A 22,572-nucleotide genomic window follows, 5' to 3' on the forward strand; every position below is an offset into this window, starting at 1 on the left:
AAATTTTAATGTTCTGCCCACATTTTCTTACTCCTATATGACTGAGAAAAAAAACAAACCCACAAATAATAAAAAAAAAAAGCTTGCAAGAAGAAAATACTACATGTTCACATCAGTCTGGAATATACAGAATAAACCACCTGGGTGTTTCTGTACTCGTGAAAACTCAACAGTAGCTGCTCCAGCCATAGTTTTCAAAAATTGGTCAAGGAACAGGTTACAGATTGGTCTGGAAAAACAACAGGGTCATGGTGGAATTAATTTCTATCAAAATGCATAGTGAAGCAGATTATCCCAGTGTCACTCATGCTGACTGTGGCTTTACAGACCAAGCCAGTAGGATTGCAGGAGTCATTAGGATTAAGAAAAGAGTCAACTACTATGCAATTCAGAAAATATAATATTTTGTCTGGAAAATTTCCAGCTCCAAGATAAGGGAAAAAAAATAATTAAGCAACTTTTAGAAGGCAACTGGGAGGTTAATCTAAAGCAGCATATATTCTCAAAATCAGAAAAATCAAACATGCAAATCTTGGATGCTTCTATTCTGAAGAGTCATTATGGGAAAACCTATATGTGGAAGAGGAAATGGAGGTGCAAAATATGCATTTCCATTAATTAAACTCCTGTCTTGTAAAGCCCCTTTATTAAAATTGCTGAGCACCTAAAACTCAGTGAAACTTAGGGGTAGGCAACTTGTCTTGGAATCCTTTTTCTGAGCTGTACAGAAGCACTTCTGGAGGAAACCTGCAGAACAAAGAGCTGGCCCCCAACTTGGTTTGTACCTTAAGGCATGCAATAAAGTCAGCCCAAGAATCAATAGCTCGAAACATTCCATTAGAAGGAGAGTGTTCATGGCACTGAAGCCATTTGCACAAGCTGAATGGAATTAAGATATTAACAGAGTAAATGGCAACTCAGCTCTTCTATAGGCTGTACTGCAGCTCTGGGTAAACAGCAGCTTATCCAGGCAAAGGCACAAGGGCCAGGGTTTCAGGGCTTTCAGAGGCCAGGGGCGGAAGGGAACAGGTTTTGCTTTAAACACACATTAGAAACTGGAGATTCCTGGAGAGAGATGTATTAATAATTAAACAGAGCTTCTGGGTTGAAAAAAACCAATCAATAACATACATTAAGATCAGATATTCCTTAGAAAATTGGCAAATGTGGCGTTTCAGAGGTTTTGTATTCACACACAAGAATTTCTATTTATATCCCTCATATCTGTCATTATCAAATTAATGCTAAACTTGAGAATTTCTAAACTGTAATTCCTTACAGTGTTGTGTTTAAAGCTTGTAATAATTCACAAAATATCCCTGGTTACCTAGCAGAATTGTCTTTATTGCTCTTCTAGATTTAAGTGATTACATTGGTTTGAGGGTTGTGGTTTGGTTTTGTTGTTTGAGCGGTTTTTGTAATCCATGTGTAAAGCATTTCATGAAAGTGAAATTTTAAAAGAAAAACAATTGGCTTCTGTCAGTAAGCTGCTAGGCAGTTCTTACTAAGACAATGAATTAAAATGGGTTTTACTGTGAAAGTGTCAGTTCACCACAGTGGACAGGAATTCTTGTTTTTGTATAGCACTGCTACAGTTCCTAATGGCTTTGCTGCCTCTACAGTAAATTTTCATACTTCATTTGGGGAAAGTTCTCCGAACAAGGAATACAACATTTGTTACAGCATTAAATTACATTACAGAAAACCACAGAAAATACATGCTTTACGAAGAAACCACGATGTAGTCATCAAATAAGATTTTTTTACAAATTTCAGTCATAGTCAAGACAGTCCATAACTCTACAAAAGCCTGCTAGCTGAAATTTTCCCAAGGTAATATAAAGTACAGAGCTGACAGCACCAACAAGTGATGGACTATCAGGATTACCCGTCTTAGGTCAAACTGCACTTTTATTTTTTTTTTTTTCCTTCCTGAACTGGACATGGTAACCCCGCAAATGTGCCTGCTCTGCCACCTTGAAATAGCACATAATTTTAAAAAGGGGGGTTGAAACTACATCTGCACCATAAAAATCTATTCCCAAAAAGAAACACAGTGCCCTCCTTGCACATCTTTATTTCTTCTTTACGAATGTAAATTATAAAGTAGTATTTCCTGTGCAGTGCAAAGCAAGAAAAGGAATTCCATCCAAACTAGTGACAGAAACAAACACCACAAGGGCCCCAGTCCCAATGTGTACAAAATTGTCACAAGGTCAGCTGGCATTTTACCAAAGCAGTTAGCATATAAATTGAGCCTTAACAAGAGGGGATAAATATGTCCTCTGACAAAGAAGATTCCCAACAAAAACAGCAAAAGAATTTCCATTATGGAAGGAAAAAAACACACTTATTAAAAATGTAACAACATTTATCTTCCTGCTGCAAACATTCTTTTAGCCATTCTGTTTATTGCAAAGGGTCCCAAACAGTGTTAAGTTTCTGTGCTTTGCTTCAGAAAAACATTCATACAGAGGCTGATTATGATATATCCCAAAAACAATCTGCCATGTAAATATAATGACTGATTGAATTTGACAAGCCTCCTCCTAGAGCAGTAAACACTGAAGCTTTTGTTTAGGGATATTAATGAGCTCAGCAAGTTCAATGTGTCACCTGTGCCAGAATGGAAGAAAAATCATCCCCACCTCCACGCAGAACAGCCACCAGCAATATCCAAAGGAGGCAGGACCATTCACTGAAGGAATTCTCTGGATCCCAGCTATTCCAACAGGCAGGTGTCCAGCAGACACTCACCTTTCCTGATATCCCATTAGCAATAATGATCCTGCTCCAATGGCTGTGGAGGCCCAAATGGAAATCTGGGAGAGCTTTCTGCAATTCCCTACAGACAGGCTCAGGGGCCCATCTGCACCTTAATACAGAGTGAAGACAGTGCTCACTACACTGAGACTGTCTTATGTCTTGGAAATCTGCCTTCAGTTTAAGAATAACTAGAAAACACAGTTGTCAGGGAATAGTTCACCAAAATTCTTAACTGCAGCTTGGCCATCAGTAGATCTTACTGACATTCTTACCTCCTGCTTGTCAATGGCAAAGAACTTCACTGACAATTTGTTTTCAAGTTCAGGTTCCTCCAGAAGGGCAAATGATTATGTAAAAATCAACTGGCTAACTGAAGTGGTGAAGTCAGCGCTCTGAAGGATGCAAAACTATCACCCTCTGCAGTAAAATGCTAATTTCTTATAGGAGGATACTACACATGCTGAGCAAACAGGAAAAATCTTCAGATACTGACAGAAATTATCCTCCTCAAATATTGAAAACTTTATCTGTCCCAGTGGGATGGTGTATGTTTTGACATTGCCAAGCTTGTAATAAAAAATGTGTCAAAAGCTCAGCCCTCCCCACTGACAGGCTCCCAAGCTCTGCAAGTGCACACATGCAACCTGGCAAGTTTCCATCCAGTTTTCACTCAGTTTTACATTCTCTGGTCCTTGCAAATGGGACAGCTGGCTCCTGAAATTAAGACTGGAGTGGTGAAGACCCATCTTCATGTTTCACTGTCCCATTCCCAGAGATGCTGAATTCCAAGAGCCGCTCTATTTCCTACTCGCAGCCTCTGAAAGCGCACGTGATCCCACCAAGCTGAGCAAATGGACAGCCAGCTCAGATGATCTTCCGCACAATCGCTGGAAATAGCAAAGTACACTTTCTGTCTCATTCACTAATACTGCTGCTAATTTTGCTGTGTCCCAGTTTCTCATCCATCTGCAATCAGAATTCAGTTTAGATGATGGAAAAGGAAACACGCTGCAGTACAGACCAGGACCTGGCAGTCATCTTAGTAGAACGAATAGTCCCATTTCTGCTCAGAAATTCTTCCCAAAAGCTTAGGAAGGACATGATTAAATAAATCAGATCACTGAGAACAAGAACAGAAAATGCCACTTTTCCTTTGGACTTAGTTCTGGGGTTAATGCAAGCACTTTTGAAAATTTTACAATGTTCAGGAAATTACCAGGAACAGGTGAGTGTTCTTTTCCATGCACATTGTCTGACAATGAATATTAATAAATGCAGCTTTTCAACTGGCACAAGAGAGTATCTACAGTGTCTCCCTGTATTAGCTGGAGGAGACTAACATGGATATAGTTATTTCCAAGATTTTTAACCTCTGATTATTTGACTGCTAGGTTCCAAAGCTACTAGAAAGGTGGACAGATTGCTTTCCTAATAATTCAGATTCAGAAATAAAAACCAGAAAGCTTATGAGATAACCCAGTAGGTATCTGAGTCCTCTTTTTAATGCCAACATTACTGGTAATATTTTAAGCAATTACATAATAACTAAAATGTATTGTGTGAATTCCTCAGAATTTCTATTAGCTGGTGTTTTACCTCCAGTTCCCTGTGGGAAAATCCTGAGGTATGCCTCAAGCAATTTAATTTTTTTTTTCTTGGAAAGGGAATACACACTGAAGGAGATTAAGCACTGGAGGGCTTCAAAGTTACTTACAGAAAAAAAATTTCAAAACATATCTAAGAGACCTATAGAAATGGGACTTACAAGTTTTTCAAAAACATTTTACTGAAATTCTGCTCCTCTGACAGCTGGGTGTTTTGTCATCATTTCTAATTTTAAGGTTTTTACTCACACTAATGATTTGACTGCACCTTTTGTGTCAGGTAAGAGGCGGTGCCTAAAACACATCATGGCAATCAAGAGCCAATTTAAAATGCATATATCAACAAACAAGGTCATTCAAGAAGTTGCCCACACCGAACAACTGGAAATAACTTGCATTCAGACCCTGGAGCCCTTCTTACAATTCTATATGGGGATCCAAGGCTGAGGCAGTCAAAGAATGGCATTCTTGAGAAAGTAGAAAGGAAGCGTGCTGGCCAACTGGCTGCTTCCACATTTCTGGAAGACAAGTTATAACAAGAACAGAAGGAGACTAACCCTACCTTCTGTGGCTTTTTAGTAAAGCAGATCAAGTTGCTAGAGAAAAATTAACTTTCATTTCCCCTTATGCTATTTTGCACTGTAAGTACTCCCTGAAATTTGGCTGCTTACGGAGTTAAGCAAAGACCTTTTCGGCAGTCACTTAGTCCTCAAAAATCTCTTTCAAAGAGATAGGCAGCATGGGAGCCCCTGCACATTTTGTAACAGACATCCCGTGACCCAAATTATCTTTTCCCAACTACTTTTATCTGCAAGTTCCCAAAGTCCACCAACTGAAAACTCCTAACTTATTACAGCACAGGTGCACAAGTTTTAAATAATCAGGGTGATGATGGGAGGGGCAGGAAAAACTCCTAGAAAACACAAGATATTAATTAAGTTAACTAACAGGAAAAAAAAAAAGGAAAGGAAAGGGGAAAGCTGGTAAAGGGGGAAAGGTCACCACTGGGCCTCAAGCACATTCTGCCATATGGCATTGCTGCAGTGCTTTAAACTATTTAAATTTTCAACCAAATTCTAATTACTTGACTGCAACCTCCTTTGTATCGCTAGTCAATCCATTTTAGTTCACATTTTGGGTTTGGAGCTGCAAAGGCAAGCTAAAACAAAAACATTGCTAGACATGAGATGACTTGAAAACACATCCTGCTCAGTGCTGGGAACAGGAATGTGGCTAAAACACCGTGCTCAGGTCTCAAGTATCAATAACAATAGTTACCTGTAGGAAAATTATGTTTGTCGAGTTAAGGGGGGGTGCAAGACTTCCCCTTAAAATACTGGAACTGAATGATGGGAAATGTAAATATGTAAATTCCTTCAGGTTGGGCTTTCTACTCCCAGTGTTATTCCTGCTGTTTTAGGCGACTTCATAAAATTGCTTTTATTGCCTTTTTTTTTTTTAATCTAAAAGACAGAGCTAATTATTCCAGTGAGTGAAATACACAGGACTTCTTGAGTTTATTTCAATAGCAGTGAAAAGGGTATCTTGTTTTGAATTGGCCCTTCTAGGTAAATTGCTTGAATAAATCCTTCTTGTTGGATGATAACTAAATGAGCACACGGAATTTTGACGGTTACAGGTGTCAAGAAGTTGGGAGAAAATAACATCTGTTCTCATCAAATAGCAGAAAGGCAAATTCAAAGTCACTCAATGTGCAGCATAAACATTGAACAGAGAGAAAAACAGATACATTAAAACTATTTTTTAAAGTAAAATTACACTTTTTTCTGAGCTGGATGTAGCAAAGCTAAACTGCTGCATCCTAGGCTGTTGTTTAATCTTTTTTTTCCTGTCATCCCTCTCACTGTCACAAGTTGCCATTGTGGCTAAACCCCTCCCATTCTCTGCACCACGTCCACAGTAAAAACAGCCAGACAGTGCCATGGCACTCACTGACACACAAGAACAGCCTGGCTGCCAGCTCTGCACAAGTCTTAAAAACAGACAGGCAGCAGAGAACACATTGGTTAATATTTGCCATTGCCTGGAATTTGACACAGTATTTATGTCACTCCTGTAATAATTACTTTATCTTTTATTGCTAGTGAATACTTTGATTCTTCTTTCCCTTGACCATTTTCATGTTTCAGACCCAGGGCTCACATGGTGATAAGAAAAAAGCAACTCCACAGATGTGAGGCAACGAAGAGCCTCCCTCCATGAGTGGCCTGTGGGTAACCCAGGGCGGAATTCTGGGGCAGCAGAGGGGACAGAGAGAGCGAGTCCCTGCTTCTCATACTGCTCTGACAGATCATTCTGCTCCCTCCCCAGCCCCACAGTGCCCCAGATCTATGAACTACTGCAGCACGGCCACAGCAGCAGTTTATGGGAGTCCAACAGGGATAAGATTTTAGAGCAAGGACTCTGAGTGCAGTCACACTGACTGAGAACTCAGTCCAGGGGCTCTTTGTTACATTCTTTCTGTGGGAAGAATGCAGTCTAAAAACTAATATCTATCAATAGCTTAAGGTTTTGAAGCTAAGGAAAAAATCTTATGACAGAACAGTCATTCCCAGGACTTCCTTGTTCTCACTTTCAAATAAAAACCTTGTATCATTTTTTTAGTAACCGAAAGGGTGTAAATACACAGTGCCTTCAGAGATGACTTTACTACTTAAAATTGATCTTAACTGGACAGTTAGAAATTATAATCCAATTGCTGGAGAAGCAAATACCCAGAACTATCTTCCATTGAATCTGTGCCGGCACAAAGAGCACATTGAAAAATTCCTTCTCTCCGTTCCTTCTATCCCTAAACAGATAAAATTTTTAAGTAAGTTACATGGCATTCTTGCCTGGCAAAACCAGCCACAAAAGCCAGGTCAAATGCACAAGGTTTTTGTCTTAACCTGCCAAGAAACCCTGTGAATTCCCTGTGGCTGACCCAACACTTCAAACACTCAGAGCTCTTGTTCCTGTAAGCATTCTATTCTGAACTTCAGGACAGCCACTCAGCCAAAAGCTGCTCACACAAGGATCTTTGTAAAAAACAGCAATCAGAAAATCACTGGTGAGCAGAACTCGGCATAATCGAAAAAAAAAAATCACTCTCAATGATCACCCCAGTTCTGTATTTATCACCTCACTATTTTAGCAGAACTTGGGGCATGGGGATTACTCTGTAACCTACACTTAACCCACGGAGTTAATGACTGCAGTTAGGGTATTTATTTCCCTGCTGGCAGGCACACACAGGGTGCTTTGGGCTGAGTGGCTGCTTATCCATCAATCCCTAGAAAAGGGATACAGGTGGTGAACACAGAGCCACGTGGGACAGTGTTTGTAATTACACTTTTGCATCACATCTCCTCCTACCTCTCTGCTTTTTTGCCAGACAACATCTCTCTCCCCATAGTGTGAAGACAACACTGGTATTTCACCAGGTATTGCAATCTTTTGCCAGATTATAACAGAAGCTTTTGTTTTCCTCTTCATCTCAGAACACAAATAGAAACAGTCTTTGAAATATATTTAGACTAAACTTTTTTTTTTTAAATGTTAATTTTCAGGAATGTTGCCAGTTCACTTTTAGCAGATGGTTTGCTATTTAATGTCTCTAGGCAGGCAGAAAAGCTTTAATCAATAGAATCAAAAGAAATGTTGAGAAATTACAAGCAATTTTACAAATCAAAGGCATTTCCTACATATTGTCAAGCAGACAAAAATATATTGACAGGTTGTAACTGCAAGGAGCTGAGGAATGTTTCCCACATTACAACACTGAATTTCCTTTTACATGTTTTCAAATCTCCAGGTTTCCTCATAACAAGGAATTTTATTCTGTCATAAATTTAGAAATTCTCCAAGAGCAGCTTAATTAAGAAAAAAAGAATCCAGGGCTGAGCAATTAAAAACCTACCCTGAAGAGCTGGCAATGCCCACATAAAAAGCTTTACCTCTACTTACTTCTTTGAACAAGAAATCAGTGGTGTGGCTCCCCATTCCCTCTGGGGCCCAGTATTCCACCTGCATCTGCAGCCATCCAGGAAAAAAGGGCAAAATGGGCAGGGATCAGCCTGCTATCACTCAGTTACTGCAGAGAGCACTGACAGCTGTCTGAAAACCTGATTCCAACACTCTTCTGGCAATACTTCCATGCTCTGCACTGGCAGGAGCCTGCTGCTGCTGCTGCTGCCACACTCAGATATTTTGCAAACACACCCCCACGTGCTCTAACCAGGCTCTTGCTTTGGTGCTTGCACTACCATCCACAAACTCTTTCACATAAGCCCCTGTCAGGCAATGGTGAAGCCCCTTCCTACCTTCCAGACAAGACATATGGACCCTTAGCTCAGCCATATTCTTAGAGAGAAATATCATATAGAAAGTATTTTAGATATTTAGTGTTTCCATATTCATTTGCATGCAAAATTTTGTCCCAGTACTTAAATGAGAGTAATAGAATCAGCATTGTGAAGGTGCTTTAAACAAATTTTATGTATTTTTACGTAAGAAAGACATCAGCTGTGCTGAAAACTCATGTTTGTTCATAGAATTGCACTTATAGGAAGTATAACAATGAACCAATGAGATTTAATTATTTCTATACCAAAAGCATTCCTGTTACAATGGGAGCAAGTGGGAATGATATGTATCCAAACATAAGTCTTCTGTTGTCATTTTGTTACAGCTTTTTCTGGTCTTGCTGCTTTCAGTGCCTAAATTCACCAGTGATCTTGGCATTGTGTACAAATTTACACATCCCTTTGGAACTTTTATTTGGGTTTTTCTGTGGCTGGTTTGTTTGGTTTACGTCTAACAGCTTTACATTCATTTAAAATTTGTACAGCTTTACAGCCACGTGAAAGCATTAGCTAAACAGAAGCCTGAAATACCCCATTCTGTTACATCTAAGTTTAATGATGTCATAATCCTTTATGGCTGACATCATGTTGTAATGTCACAGAGTTCTAACTCTGAAAAAGCAGGATCAAAACAACAACACACAATTATAATATTGGAGACCAATAACATCACAATTTTGGTTCCAGGCCCAGTATTTTGCTTATGATAATCTGGCTGTATGCAAAAAAAAAAAAAAAATTCTTACTTCATTAAAGGTGCTACACATGTTTTTTTAGATCCATATAAACTAAAGCAAATAGATTTAAGTCTTCAATTTTTGAAGATTTGGGGTCAATTAACAAGCAAGTATTTGTAGCAATCTGCTAGATGTGAAATTGGTTTTGCGAGCAGCAGGAAAGCAAAACGCTTTCAGAAGAGAATCAAAAATGGTGCATTGCTTCTTTCCACTCCATGGAAACTCAGTACAGCAGTTTCAATAAAACCAGTGGAGAATCCAGAGTTTTCACTCAATAACTGCAATTTCATATCAACTAAAAAATGATGAAACCTTCAGGTATTCTTGTGCAGCCCGTAGCTTTTGCTGTGCTTTTCTCCTCCTTGACCCTCCTTGTCCTCCAAACTGTTAAATGTGATCTTCTAATCAGAAATTCCAGAGAAATTACAGCATACAACTCCCACACCCTTCACTCGAGCAACTTAAAATATTCCTGTTAGCACAAGTAGAAGAGGGAAAGGCTGGCATAAGATGATCATTCCATGTACAGCTGGTAAAGTTACAAATACCTCAGAGAAAGACAAATACACAGAACAAAGTTATTTTTAAAATGGTTCTGTGCTCAGTTCTGCAAGCCCTTTTTATTCTGTCCACAGAGAAATCCCAGAAGATATTTTCTCCAATCATAATTTCAATGCAATGATAATCCTGTAATGGATGAGTACAGACTCACTGAGTCTGCAGTGCTTGAAAAGTTTTTCTGACAAGTTTTGCTTTTACCTCCAGCATGCCAAATCTTCTTGCAAAGCCTCTGGCAAGTCATGACTTGATGCAGAAAGAAAAGCTTCAAAGCTTCAAAGCAATTGGAATCCACCATGAAAGCAGGGACAGGTAATTCTCTGCATTAGTTGGATGACTCATGAAAGAGATCTTTAGCTAGATTTAGATTACATATGATCAAGTACAGTCTAAAAATCTGTATTATCTCCCTAAAATGAAGGCTGGAATAATCATTTATCTATGAAGAAAAAAAAACCCACAGAAACACTATCTTTTTCTTATACTCTTCAGAAAGCTGCTTACAGAAATCCTATTTTCCCAGAGATCGCCTGTGACAGCTCTAATAAAAGGAAAATTCAAACATTCACATTTAAAATATGGGGCTTGATTTAGGAGATAGGAAATGTCAAAACCAAAACTGCAACAGGATTTCCACACCCCTACTGACATTACTAACACAAGGTCACTGAGCTCCTGAATTTTCAGCATACAAGCAGAGATTTAGGCAGTCGTGTGGTATTGAAAATGGGCTAATTAAAACCTGCATGTTGGGAGAGCTATATAAGCTCATACTTCGGGGTTGATGTCAGCCTCAAATTGATGTCTCTGGCCAACAGATGTGGCTACTGCAGCACACCTCAACATCTGGCTACTGCAGGACTCACACACTCCCTGGCCTCTTCCTGGGGGAAGAAGGGACCTTGGGTCTGATTCTTCTGAGCAACTCCAGCAGTCAAATCTGCCACCAACAGTCTGTAAAAGTGGGGCCACAGCAGTTCTCTCTATCCCCCTCCTCCACCCTGCTCCTGCAGACTTTATCCATAGGGATGAAGGCTTCCAAGTCAAGGCTTCCACTACACATTCACATGGCACTGATCACAGGACAGCTGGGATCCTGCCAGCTGCCACAGTGTTGTTGTCATAGAAATAAAACATTTTTAAAAGCTCATGTGTTTAAAACACAACTGAAGTAGCAAATATAACAAGAATCCCTCACAGACTTGAGAAGAGACATTGGCATTTTAAAGACAGAGCACTTCAAGGTAGGAGCTTGGATCTTCCACCTTCATATTCTAAAACAGAAATCAGAATATTCTCATTTGTTAGTTTTCAAAGCCAAGCAAAGGAGACGCTGGAGAACTGTAATAACAACCATCAGGGTTTCAGCTCCTGAACATCTCTGCCTTTCCCTCAGAAAACTGCGGATATCATGTTAAAAACGGAACCTTAAGTACAAAACAGCAGTTGAGCAGAGAAAAACTGTGTAGAAAACAGAAACAAAATGTTGTTTCACAGAGAATACATCTGCATTGCGCAACCATAGAATAGATTTAGGTATATATAAGAGCACCATGAAGTCAAAGCATTAAGCTTCATGTACCTGAGAATTTCAGCGTCTGTCCACACTAATCCAACAGCTTGTTAGTGAGCTGTTTACCAAGTTCCTAAAAGGAAGGAGGCCAGAAGTTTCTACAGAGGCTGTAGAGCTAGCACTGCAAGGCCAAGGGCAGCACAGAAAGATACCTCTGGAGATAGTTAAATGGAAAATAATACAGCAGCTGAATAAAAAGGGATTTGCCTCAGAGGAATGAAGTTAGTTTTCACAATATGAAGTTAGTTGTCACTTTTGCATTAGTCGGAAATTAAACTTCATTAATTTTGTTAATTGTGGGCCAGTAAATCACCTCACTGCTCTGGACTCAGGGACAATCCCAAGACACCACAGAGCCCAGTCTCCAATGTCCAGGCCGAGTGTGGACGACAACATAATCTTATGGCTGCATGTAACAAGGACAGCCATTAACCAGCGACAGAGGATTCATGTCCCATTGTGTCCCTTTTCACATTCCATAATGTATTAACAGCTAATAATCAAGTTCCTGGGCTGTTCCAAAGACAGAAAAGGACCCTCAAGAGGCAGCTAAGCCATCTTCAAAACGCCACCGCTGTCTCAAGATTTGAGCCCAATATTTGCTTTTTTAAATCACCATAGATTTTCTTTACACACCATGCCTAACATTCAGATAGATAACAGCAGTTTATCCCACCACTCCCCAGACTTATGTACACTTTCACAGTGTAACATTGATGACAAGACCTTTCTGTTGAAGGTAAAATTAAAGTAAACTGCTTCTGTGTCTTGTCACAGGCAGGAGAGCAATGTTAGGTGGAGACAGGCAAAAACTGCCTTATGTGATGCCAGAGAGAGCGAGAGTCCAGCACCAAGCTGATCTCACACATTACACACAATTCCCAGCAGCTGGGTGTATGTCTTGCTTTATGTTTCTTTTCAGATGTATTTACCTCTATTCAGGTCATACAGATAAAAATCACTCGTTAGTACTGAAGTGGGCAAAACAAGCTGGCAGGAAAGACCTCAGCTGGAACCCCTGCACAGCTGCAGGCTGCTCGTGCCAACCTGAGCAACACAGCCCAAAGTGACACCAGAGTGGCACAAATGAAGCACTGAGTGCAGAACCTGAAGCAGAACAGCTCTCTCCATCCCTGCTCAGCCCATACATCCTCTGCTCAAACACTGCACTAAAAACCCCCTCCTTCCACAAAGGCTGTGCCATCATGCAAAGATAACAAATGTCAACAAAAATGATCTTTGTCAGAGAAAAAGGCAAACTTTTCTAGCTAAGCAGTGAGGGATTTTTTTTAGGACATGGAAGTCACAGTTCCGCTCCTGATTAATTTTTTTAACCTTCTGTTGAAGACTTCATTCATGTGAACTACAGAAATTGTCATGATTGAAGGAAACAGAATCCAGGTCAATTCCCTTCCCAACTACAAAACTATCATTCACTCTCACTCCGTGGCCAAATAAAACTTTCCTTGTTTATGTCAAAAGAAACAATCTCAAATCTGCCATGCCATTCCCATTGTATAAACCTGAAGAAACAGAGCAGTCTAGATGACAATCAGGAAATGGAAAATAAATTAAAAAAAAGAAACCTTATTCTGAAGAAAACAATCATTCAATATCCAGCAATGAAATCCAGTTACTTTACTAGCACTCCTCAGTTTTGCCCAGTGCATCCAGTGACATAAATCCTCAGTGGAAGAACTGGCAAGAATATAATTAGAAGGGAGCTAAAGATATTTATAGCACAAAAAAGTTAATTTTAATAACAGTAATAATATACTATCAAGTAGTCAACAGAATCAACAACATTAAGTCTTCAGTAGATTGTCCTTGAAATACCTACAACTCCAGTGTTGCTTGAAAATTTACAGCAAATTAAGTCTTCCAGTTGAAATAACTATATTAAGGTTTCTTTAGTGTGCTCATCCCTAAGCATGGAAGAACATGAAAGTTAAATCCCAATTAATCTGCACTGACATGCAGCCATCTAGAATGACTTGAGAAGTCAGAGTCTAAAGAGGAAAAATAATGGGATTAATCCTGTCTCACTTGCATATGCAAGCAGTTGCTTCCATTGCAATTAAGTGCATTGGGGCAGCACATCTCTGTGCTTGTACAGAGACAGGGAATACAGAGCCCTCTGCAGTGGAGCAAGAGCTGAGTGTTCCCAGGGTTGCTGCCTGGTACTCATTTGTTTCTTAGTAGAATAAATATGCTGCAACGAGTGATAAACATGCTTAATTGCTTTTGAGCTTGAGGGAAATAAACGGAGGGGATTTAGCCATTAATTATTCCCAAAAGGGAAGTACCTCAGGAGTAACAGACATGGTGGAGTGGCCATTTGAATCCTGGTGAGCTGACTTTATGGAACCCAGCTACAGTTAGCAAGGCTGCAAAAGACAGAAGATATCCTTCTTTGTGTTTGAGGTCAAGAAATAAAGGGTAGATAAGAAACACGACACTTACTTACTCAAATTTTTCCCAGGCTAAAATTAAGAATGTGGGTTGACCTAGTTCCCAAGCTCAAAATATGCAGTTTCTGAGAGCAAATCATTTCACCCTAACACCTGACACAGGGACAGAGTGAATCACACACTGGAGACCTCTCCCTCGTCCAACTGACCACAGACAGCGATCATATATCCAACTGTGGGATAGCTAATATTAGCTCAAGGAAATCTACACAGCAAATCATTCTAAGCAGCAGAATGAAAGATAATGTAAACAGCTCTTCTCTCACAAATTTTCCCAAGTCCACACAGTGCCTGATATTCCACTGATAAGAACAGATGCAGCAGCTTGCAAGGATGGAGAACCAAAGTCCTACTAGGACACAGACATCTTAGTAACCAACCATCAACCTTAACTAAAAAATCAGCTAGTCCAGAAATGAACTGTAACTGTTAAGTAAACCTGTTTAGGTCCAAGGGGTTGGGAAGAAGAATGGGTGAGGGCAAGGAAGCAAGTTCATGTCATAGACTTCACAGTCTATAACCTTTTAAGATAATTCTGCAACAAAAACATCATCTGATTAAAACTAGGAAGGCTGAAAAATACTAAAATGACATTGAGTAATAAAACAGGCAGGATGATGTGCAGTGGTGTTTTGAGTGATATGGATTTAATCATAGTTTAGTTTTTCCAAGGAAAATTAAACTATGAACTATGATGGCCTAAAGTGAGGCTGCAGAAAACAACACATTTCTCCCTTTTGGCTGGTGTTTTTCACTTTGTCACTGATACAAACTAAGTATCAGATAAAGAGCAGCCTGCCCACTCCCCTGATCTTCCAGCTGCACATACGACTTAGCGCGAGTTTTTGGTGTCAGATCCAATGCATGATGCATTATTAAGATCAAGGATATGATCTGTCTGAAGCACTCTCGTATTGATTTTAATAACCTGAGAGTGTCTGGGGTTTCTTTAACCACTTTGGTGTTTGGTAACTCACAGAACACAGTTTTTCTACCCCATTTAACACTTGTTAACCTCAGCCCTCTAAAGTATACTTTCTGGGAATAAAGCTTAGTGCTACTATGCAGTCCATGTGCCACACACCTCTGTCAGGCACTAAAAGGGCTGCATTTTGCATCAAGCTACCCATCTGGTCCTTTACTCCGTTTCTTTCAAACACATAAACACATACACACAATTAATCTCCACAAAGACACCATCCTGTCTGCAACCTCCAAAGGAGGTGGGAACTCAAAGTTTCTCTCAGTGGGCTGCCTGCTAGCATGGAGCATATGCCTCCTACTGAAGATCTGGGCTGGTGGGGGAAGAGAATCTCCTTGGTACTGGTTGTGGAGCATTCAGATGTAATTAACACCACAATCCCACAACACACTGCTACAGAAAATCCTGCAGGTCTCACCATCACTGCAAAAAGGTGAAGTCACTTGACCAACACCATCTTGTGAGCCGTGTCTGGCCACAAGCCAGGAACTCAGGATTCCCATGTTTCAGTCAGATCAAATTTCAGCATCGAGCTTTAGCTCCACAAGCTTCTTCTTTCTGTGGCCTGGGATTTCCCTGTCCATACTGTTCTTTCCAAACACAAGGCATACCAGCTTTGATTCCCTCTGAACCTCTCTTATCTGGAAATCTCTTTTCAGTCTGATACTTTTCTTGTCATGAAAATGTCTTTTTAAAATACATACCTTAAAAAGGATTTTATCTGAAGGCATATCTTATTTCTTCTCATTTCGAGGACACTTGATAAAGTATTACAAGATTGCAATTTATATGCTAAAGGAATTCCCAGATGGCATCTAACCAAACAATCAGAAAGCAAAATAAAATGAAGTATTAGCATAACCCCGTGTATAAAATGCAGCAGCTAAAGCTCTCTGGCATTTGCAGGATATCCTATGGAATGCAATTCTATTACCTGTGCTAACTTCATTCCTGTTCAGCATTGCAGAACATCTGAGCTATTGAGACCTCTGTCCAACACAAAAAAGAAATGGTCCAAGGAAAAGTTTAATAGCAAACTACTGATAATCCTTATAACCATGTCCAGAACCATTACAGCAGCTGGTTTACTCAATTTCTGGCAACAACTCTCAAACATATAATTTCTTAAAGTCTGGCCTTCAAGTTCAAATCAAACCCAGTCAAGTTTGGGATATTTCTTTCAATAACTTCAGTGAGTTTTGCACCATCACCTAGAATTCACAGTATCTCACAGTTCTAAACAAAATCTGATTAAAGTAACACCCTATTCTGCAGTATCTGCCACAGGAATTCCTGTGAGAACCCCAGTTGTAACTATTTGGCAAATAAAAGTATGGAAAATCCACTTGGAGTTAAGGATCTGTGATTTTTATTTTATACATTTATTTACCTTTAAGTAGTTTCAATAAGGCATGAGAAGCTTGTAAGGCTTTTATTTTAATGCCCTGATATTTTAGTACTTATCACCAAACTGTTCACTTAGTTAATTTTGAAAGACACTCTTCAACTTTAAAAGAAGTATTATTTTGAGGAAAAACATCTGGCTTGGCTTATGGATAGTCACCAAAAAAAAGCTTATGCTCTAATCCATGCTATACTCTCCCCTGATTTAAGTGAACCTTTTCTCTACTACTCTAAGAACTAGTGACCAAAGGCACTAGTTAGTTTCCTTGAAAACAGTTCATTTCCTTGAAAACAAACAAAGCTATTTGAGTTTCACACCAACAAACCTGAAGGAGTTATGCTCCAGACTCATAAGGGAAGTCGATTATCTTTGTGTATCTCGCTCTTAGCCAGAGTCTTTTGGAACATCCCTGCCGTCATATATGCTTCCACAGTGCACTCCACTGGCACACAGACAAGAATACATTTGCTTTTAAAAATCCATTTCAGGAATCAAGAAAAACTTAAGGACTGTATGATAGAACTTAAAACTTGAAGAAGCTGCTGTAACCCATTCTCCAGAGAAGAAAGGGGCAAAAAATTATAAAAAGCAGCATTTTACTCCTTTGAGCAAGATGACAAGACTATCTGAGAAATGAGTGCATATACAAAATGAATGATGATACGCCATATTTAGAAAGATATTAACACAAGTCAAAGCAAAGTAGCTGGGCTTTAGTAGCACTACAAAGTTGTGTGTATTGACAAGCAGGGAAGCTTGTCAATATGGGGCTACCTAGGGGCTACCTAGCCTGCTCGCTCCATTTGCTTCATATTCCCAGAAGACCAGTTGGTCAAGCTGCTTGGAAGGAGCAAGATTTTTTGCACTGGTGATAGGTATCCTTTATCACATGTCTACTCTTCTTCTTCAGGTTTAGGAGAGACTAGAACTGAGGTTTGAGTATTTGGTGGAGGTTATGCAGAAGTAGAGAAAGATAGTTCCTCTAGATTTTGTACAGGTTCTCACCTACCCCGAAGCCTCCTTACCATCCAATTCACTTGGCAGGCTGAGAGAGTGATGGTATGATGCCGTGGAGATGATGAAAGTGTAAAGGAAGACACTAAAGATCCCCCAGTAAAGCATAAATCATGTAAAAACCCAAACTCACAGGAAATCATCATATTCTCTCCCAGTGCCTCCCCACTTCAATCCTTCTCCCAGGGCACCCATTAAAAGGCGATCAAATTAAAAGGCATTACATAAAGAGAGACCGCCCCAGTTATAATCCCAAGAGGCTCCCGGCACTACAGCGGCACTAAGGGAAAACCTTCATCATCCCAAGGAACGCAGAGACTCAGCACGGATTAGCAGAGTCAGGCTTAAAGGGGGAGGAGAACAGGAATTCCACTAGCAGCAAACCATTTTGAAAAATAACAAATAGGATTAAAAAAAAAAAAACAAAAAAACAAAAACCCACAGGTCCGAGCCCTCCCCGCGGACCCCTCCTTGGGGAATGCAAGGTAGGGAGCTGAGGTTCGCTCCAGCCCCAGGCCCAGCCCCGCGGCTGGGGGCGGCTCCCGCAGGGCCCCCGGCTCCGCCGCTGCCCGGCAGGGCTCCAGGAGGGCTCCTCCGGCGATCCCGCACGCTCCGCGCAGCCCCGGCTCTTCCGGACTGCCGATGGCTCCGCGATCGCGACAGACACGACAAACATACACACAGCACACACACTGCGGGAGGGGATGGAGCAGCACACGGCGAGCGGCGGGCGGAGAGGGGAGAGGAGGGCGAGCAAGCGGGGCTGAGGTGGTACCTTGGATGTGCTGCTTGATGACATTTTCCAAATGGTCCAGCCTTTCTATAATCCTTAAAGTGTCCCCTTTGTCTTCCTCTAACTTTTTTTCTGAGATCGGTTCCTGCACTTTCACATAAACACTGGCAATGTAGTTGGTGACCCAGCCCACGTACAGCAGGCAGACGATGTTAGTCATTCCACTCAAAATCACGCAAGTGGACACTAAAGTTTTGGTTTTCCTGGTGCACACCATCCTGAGATCCCTCCATATAGCTCCAGAAATCCTGTGATCCAGAAAACAAAAATAAGCCGCGATGAATATAAATCCTTTTCCCCCTTTCCCCGAAACGGAGACCACTCCGAAGTCAGTAAATTTCCATGCAGAAAGTTCTCTAATCCACAGAATAAAAAATACTTGTCGCCTACCTAGAAGGAGAAGTGGGGGCGGGGAGGGCTGAGAATTAGAATCCTGGCTTTGAGCACATGAAAATCGCTGAAAGTTTGCGCTGGCAGTGCCGACAGCAGACAGCGAGGCGTGCCAGCCGCCCGGCTGCCCGCTGCCTTCAGGCACCGCCCCCCGCCCCGGGCATCACGGACGCGGGCAGCCCAGCGCCCGAGCGTGGCAAACTTTCTTCCCTCCGACGCCGCTTCCCATCGCGACCGGCCTCGGCGGAGCCCCAGCGCTGGGAGCAGCCTGCCGGGGAGCGGGGCTCGCCCGGGACTGACAGCGCCCGGCTCCAATGGCAGCGGCGCTGCGCGGGGGCGCGGGGCGGGGATGCGGCGGGACCCACCTGCTCCTCGCTCCGCACCGAGCGGCGCCGGGGGCCGGCCGGGCGCCTCCCTCCCTGCCCGCCTCCCTCCCTGCCGTGCCCGGGGTGGCTGCGAACGATCTCCAGCCTGGAAAAACAGAGGCGGCGGCCGCCGGTGCCGTTCGCTGGGCGGCGGGGCTGCGAGAGCAGCGGTGCCGCCGCTCGCACCCAGAGGCGTCCATTTGCCCGAGGGGTGAAACCGGAGACGTGCCTTGGGCTCGGCGGAGCTCTCGGCTCCCGGCGACCACCCAGCGCTGCGATGTGTTTAGCTTTGAGCCTCTTGGCGTGCCCGCTCCCCGCCGAGGTTGGGCTGCGAATACCGAATGGTTGCTCGCATCCGCAGCGGCGAGCCCCGTATCCATCCGTTCATCGCCTCCCCCACCTCCGTAGGGATGCGCTCTATCCGAGAACATCCAGAATTAGTTTAGTATCAGGGGCAGGATCAGTAACTCACAATTTAGTTCAGCATACCCGCGCTGTTTCCTCTCTTCACCTCGTATTTTACATTATTTTTGAAAACACATTAAAATGGCAAATTCCTCTCAATATGAAATCTCACGGATTTGAGAGAAGGCACATGATGAATCTTTTCCATTCCTACTAAATAGGGACTTTTGTACTGTATGAGATCATTTTCTTTTGATAGTTTCAATACAGAAATGTAACCGGCATATCCAGTATTAGAAACAATGAGGCATGTGTTAATTAACATTCTAAAATTATTTTAAATACTTATCCAATGAAAGCAAGAGTATCAAATGTTGTGGATTGACTGCACTCTGTAGTCACGCTCAAGAACTGATCGTGCCACCAGGTTTGCCATGGTGCTTACTGCTCTGAAGCATAGACATGCTTACTGCTCTGAAGCATAAACATGTGAGTGTTCAAACCCTCCAACAGCTCCAATGTACATAGCAACATCTTAAGAGAAGCAGAAGCAGATGATTTGTCTTAGGTCTTCGGGTTGTTATTTTTTAATAAGTTGCAAGCAAGAGCCAGTATTCAAGAGAGAAGGCAGGAACTGTCCTGCCAAACGGCAGAATGAATTCTTCCTTTCCATCAGTTGGTACTCCATAGAAACAGTAAAAATGAAAAGTACTCAGACACATACAAACCAGCACCAACAGAAGCTGCAGTCGACTCTGCCAACAAAGCTGAAAAAACAAACTGCCCGCTCAGTCTTCTGAGCCTCTCTGAAAACTAACTGAAATTTTGGCCAGTTTAAAAGTACTTCCCTGTGGTAACACTAGAAGAGATGAGCCTAAGAGAACTCCCTTGGAAATTAGAATATATAACGTAAGATATTTGAATGAGAAAACAGTATTTACATTTTAAGGAAAAATATTGTCAATAATACAGGGAAGTTTACTGGACAAAGCAGTCAATGAACAAGTTCAAACTTTGTAAAAGACGAAACACTGACAGAATATATTAGAACAGTTCTACCCTGTAAAACAGTTAATCCACTTGATCTGCAATAAATGTTTGTCTACACCAACATTTATTTTCCTATTTCCTATCTTTGTGTAACACTTCAGTGTTAGAGCTTTGCTCCTAGTAGCAACTGAGTGCTATGGCTGAAGCCTTTGATAATAGTGTTACCTAGACTTCCCTTAATCTTTGTAAACCCTGCCTGAAGTCACAAACTACAAATTTGTCAGCAATTTAGGCAGAATCCAGGACTTAGACTGGGACTTCTCAATTTAAAGCACAATTTATCTGAAATCAGTCCAGGTAAGGGATGAGTAACAAGCATTAATAAGTCATAATTACCATGGAAATGTATAAAAAAACTAAGCACTAACTGCTTTTATAAACAAATATGAACAGTACTTGTTACTAATGACTGTAAGCACATCCATTATTGATACAAGCATTTGGAAAAAGATGGATAATGTGTCTCACAGGCTTAATAGGTTGCTTATAACAGCAGATAATTGATTAACCTACAGTAGCTATTAATAGTTCATTAGCCTTTTGTTCCCATCAGCTCTCTGATCAGGTTTAAAATATGTTTTCATTTATAACCACATTCTTCTACTGCCAAAGCTGCACTCCTGTCTCTTAACTTGAGCCTTGATTTTACTGAAGCTACTCTTAAGACTGACTTCATAGCAAGACCTCCAGATGCTTTGATACACAAAAACAAAACAAAACAAAACAAAAAAAAAAGCACTTGCTTTTATGCCTCTGGTAATAATATTCTAGTCAGGTCTCTTTAAAAGTCTTCTTTTATGGGTTTATTCAAAGTTGGAGGTATCTAAGTGTATGCCATTTAGAAATTGGTTGGTTTTATAATTTTGATTTATTGTTTAGTATTACAATCCAGATGAGACCCTTTTGTGTGACATATTACATAAATACATAAGCAGTCCACTTTAATAATTTAATGGGAATAAAAACAGGAAAAGGAACAATAGGAGAATAGAAGTGCTGCCAGCCTCACGTTATAGTCAGGGAGAAAATTAGGTGGTAAAACCTTGAAGTGTTTATTTTTTGAACATTTAAATTATAGGAGAACACAAAGTCTATGAAATATTTTCGTTTAAATGAAAGTGGTGTTTTCTGCTTCAGGTATTTAAGCTTGAGGCAGTACAATCTACTGTGCAGGTTATTAAAATATGTGTCTTGATTTTATCCTTGTCCTGATACTACTGTGCTATGTCATGCCATGCAAATTATTTCACATAATTATTTCACATTTCTTAAAACAGGTATGTATTACAGGCTTTAATGCAGATTTCCCCAACTACACTGCTGTAATAGTGCACCATTTTAAACGGTGCTGAGGAAATATTAACCTCACAATCTAGTAAATAATGCAAGATAAGTGGCAGCTGTAAAGTGACCTAAGCAATTCAGTTAGCATTTCTTACTTATCATTACAGTTCATGGAAGTGAAATGTTTAAGAACTGTATTTTTATTGCAGCATTTTGATGCAAGATAAAACATTTTTACGTGTAAGATGGTGCTTGAAACATCAGAAGCAAAAATGCTTACCCCATTTTATAAGAACAAGTTTCTTACACCTCGTTAGAAATCACTGGAAAAGCTTAACTTTTAAACTTTATTTTTATCACATTCTATTCATATTCTTAGCTGAAATCCTATTAGTTTGTGGAGATATAATCTTCATTAGTATCTAGTCTCAGGAGATTTTCTTCTATTATTTCTTCCCTCTCACCCATGATTATCACATCTTTTGTTTAGAAAGGTGATAAAAAATTCCAAAGACGCTCACTAAGCAACACAGTATTTTTCATTGTGGAGAGAGATGACTAAATAAATTTAGGAAAGTCTGAATTACTCTGAGAAGGTAATTTTTTAGAAGCTCTGATGTCTGAGCCTGCACACACAAATCAAGACCTGTACATCTGAAGCAGAGATTACCCCTTCTGCAGATGAGATCTTCCCAACAATTCAAAATATAAAACTGGGGTTTTAGCTCCTCAAAAAAGGCAGCTTTCTCTATTTTGAAGATAAAGGCCAGGTGTTCAGTTTCCAAGGAAGTGATCTGATGATCTTTGGAAT

At 40.7% G+C, this 22,572-nt stretch overlaps 1 protein-coding gene across 2 annotated transcripts in view; it reads right to left on the reverse strand.

Moving 5' to 3' along the window:
• Nucleotides 1-18,936, reverse strand: part of GALNT18 (polypeptide N-acetylgalactosaminyltransferase 18) — a 210,774-nt gene extending 191,838 nt beyond the window's left edge. For both annotated transcript variants that reach the window (XM_041423272.1, XM_041423271.1), the window contains exons 1-2: nt 18,658-18,936; nt 18,250-18,515 (exon numbers count right to left, since the gene is read on the reverse strand). In XM_041423272.1, coding sequence (XP_041279206.1) covers nt 18,250-18,484 — 235 coding nt within the window. In that variant the 5' untranslated portion in view covers nt 18,485-18,515; nt 18,658-18,936. The remainder of the gene's footprint in view (nt 1-18,249; nt 18,516-18,657) is intronic.
• Between the last annotated feature and the right edge of the window lie 3,636 nt (nt 18,937-22,572).

Source organism: Onychostruthus taczanowskii, unplaced genomic scaffold (assembly GCF_017590055.1).
Source record: "Onychostruthus taczanowskii isolate IOZ18803 unplaced genomic scaffold, ASM1759005v1 scaffold76, whole genome shotgun sequence".
Classification (NCBI taxonomy): domain Eukaryota; kingdom Metazoa; phylum Chordata; class Aves; order Passeriformes; family Passeridae; genus Onychostruthus; species Onychostruthus taczanowskii.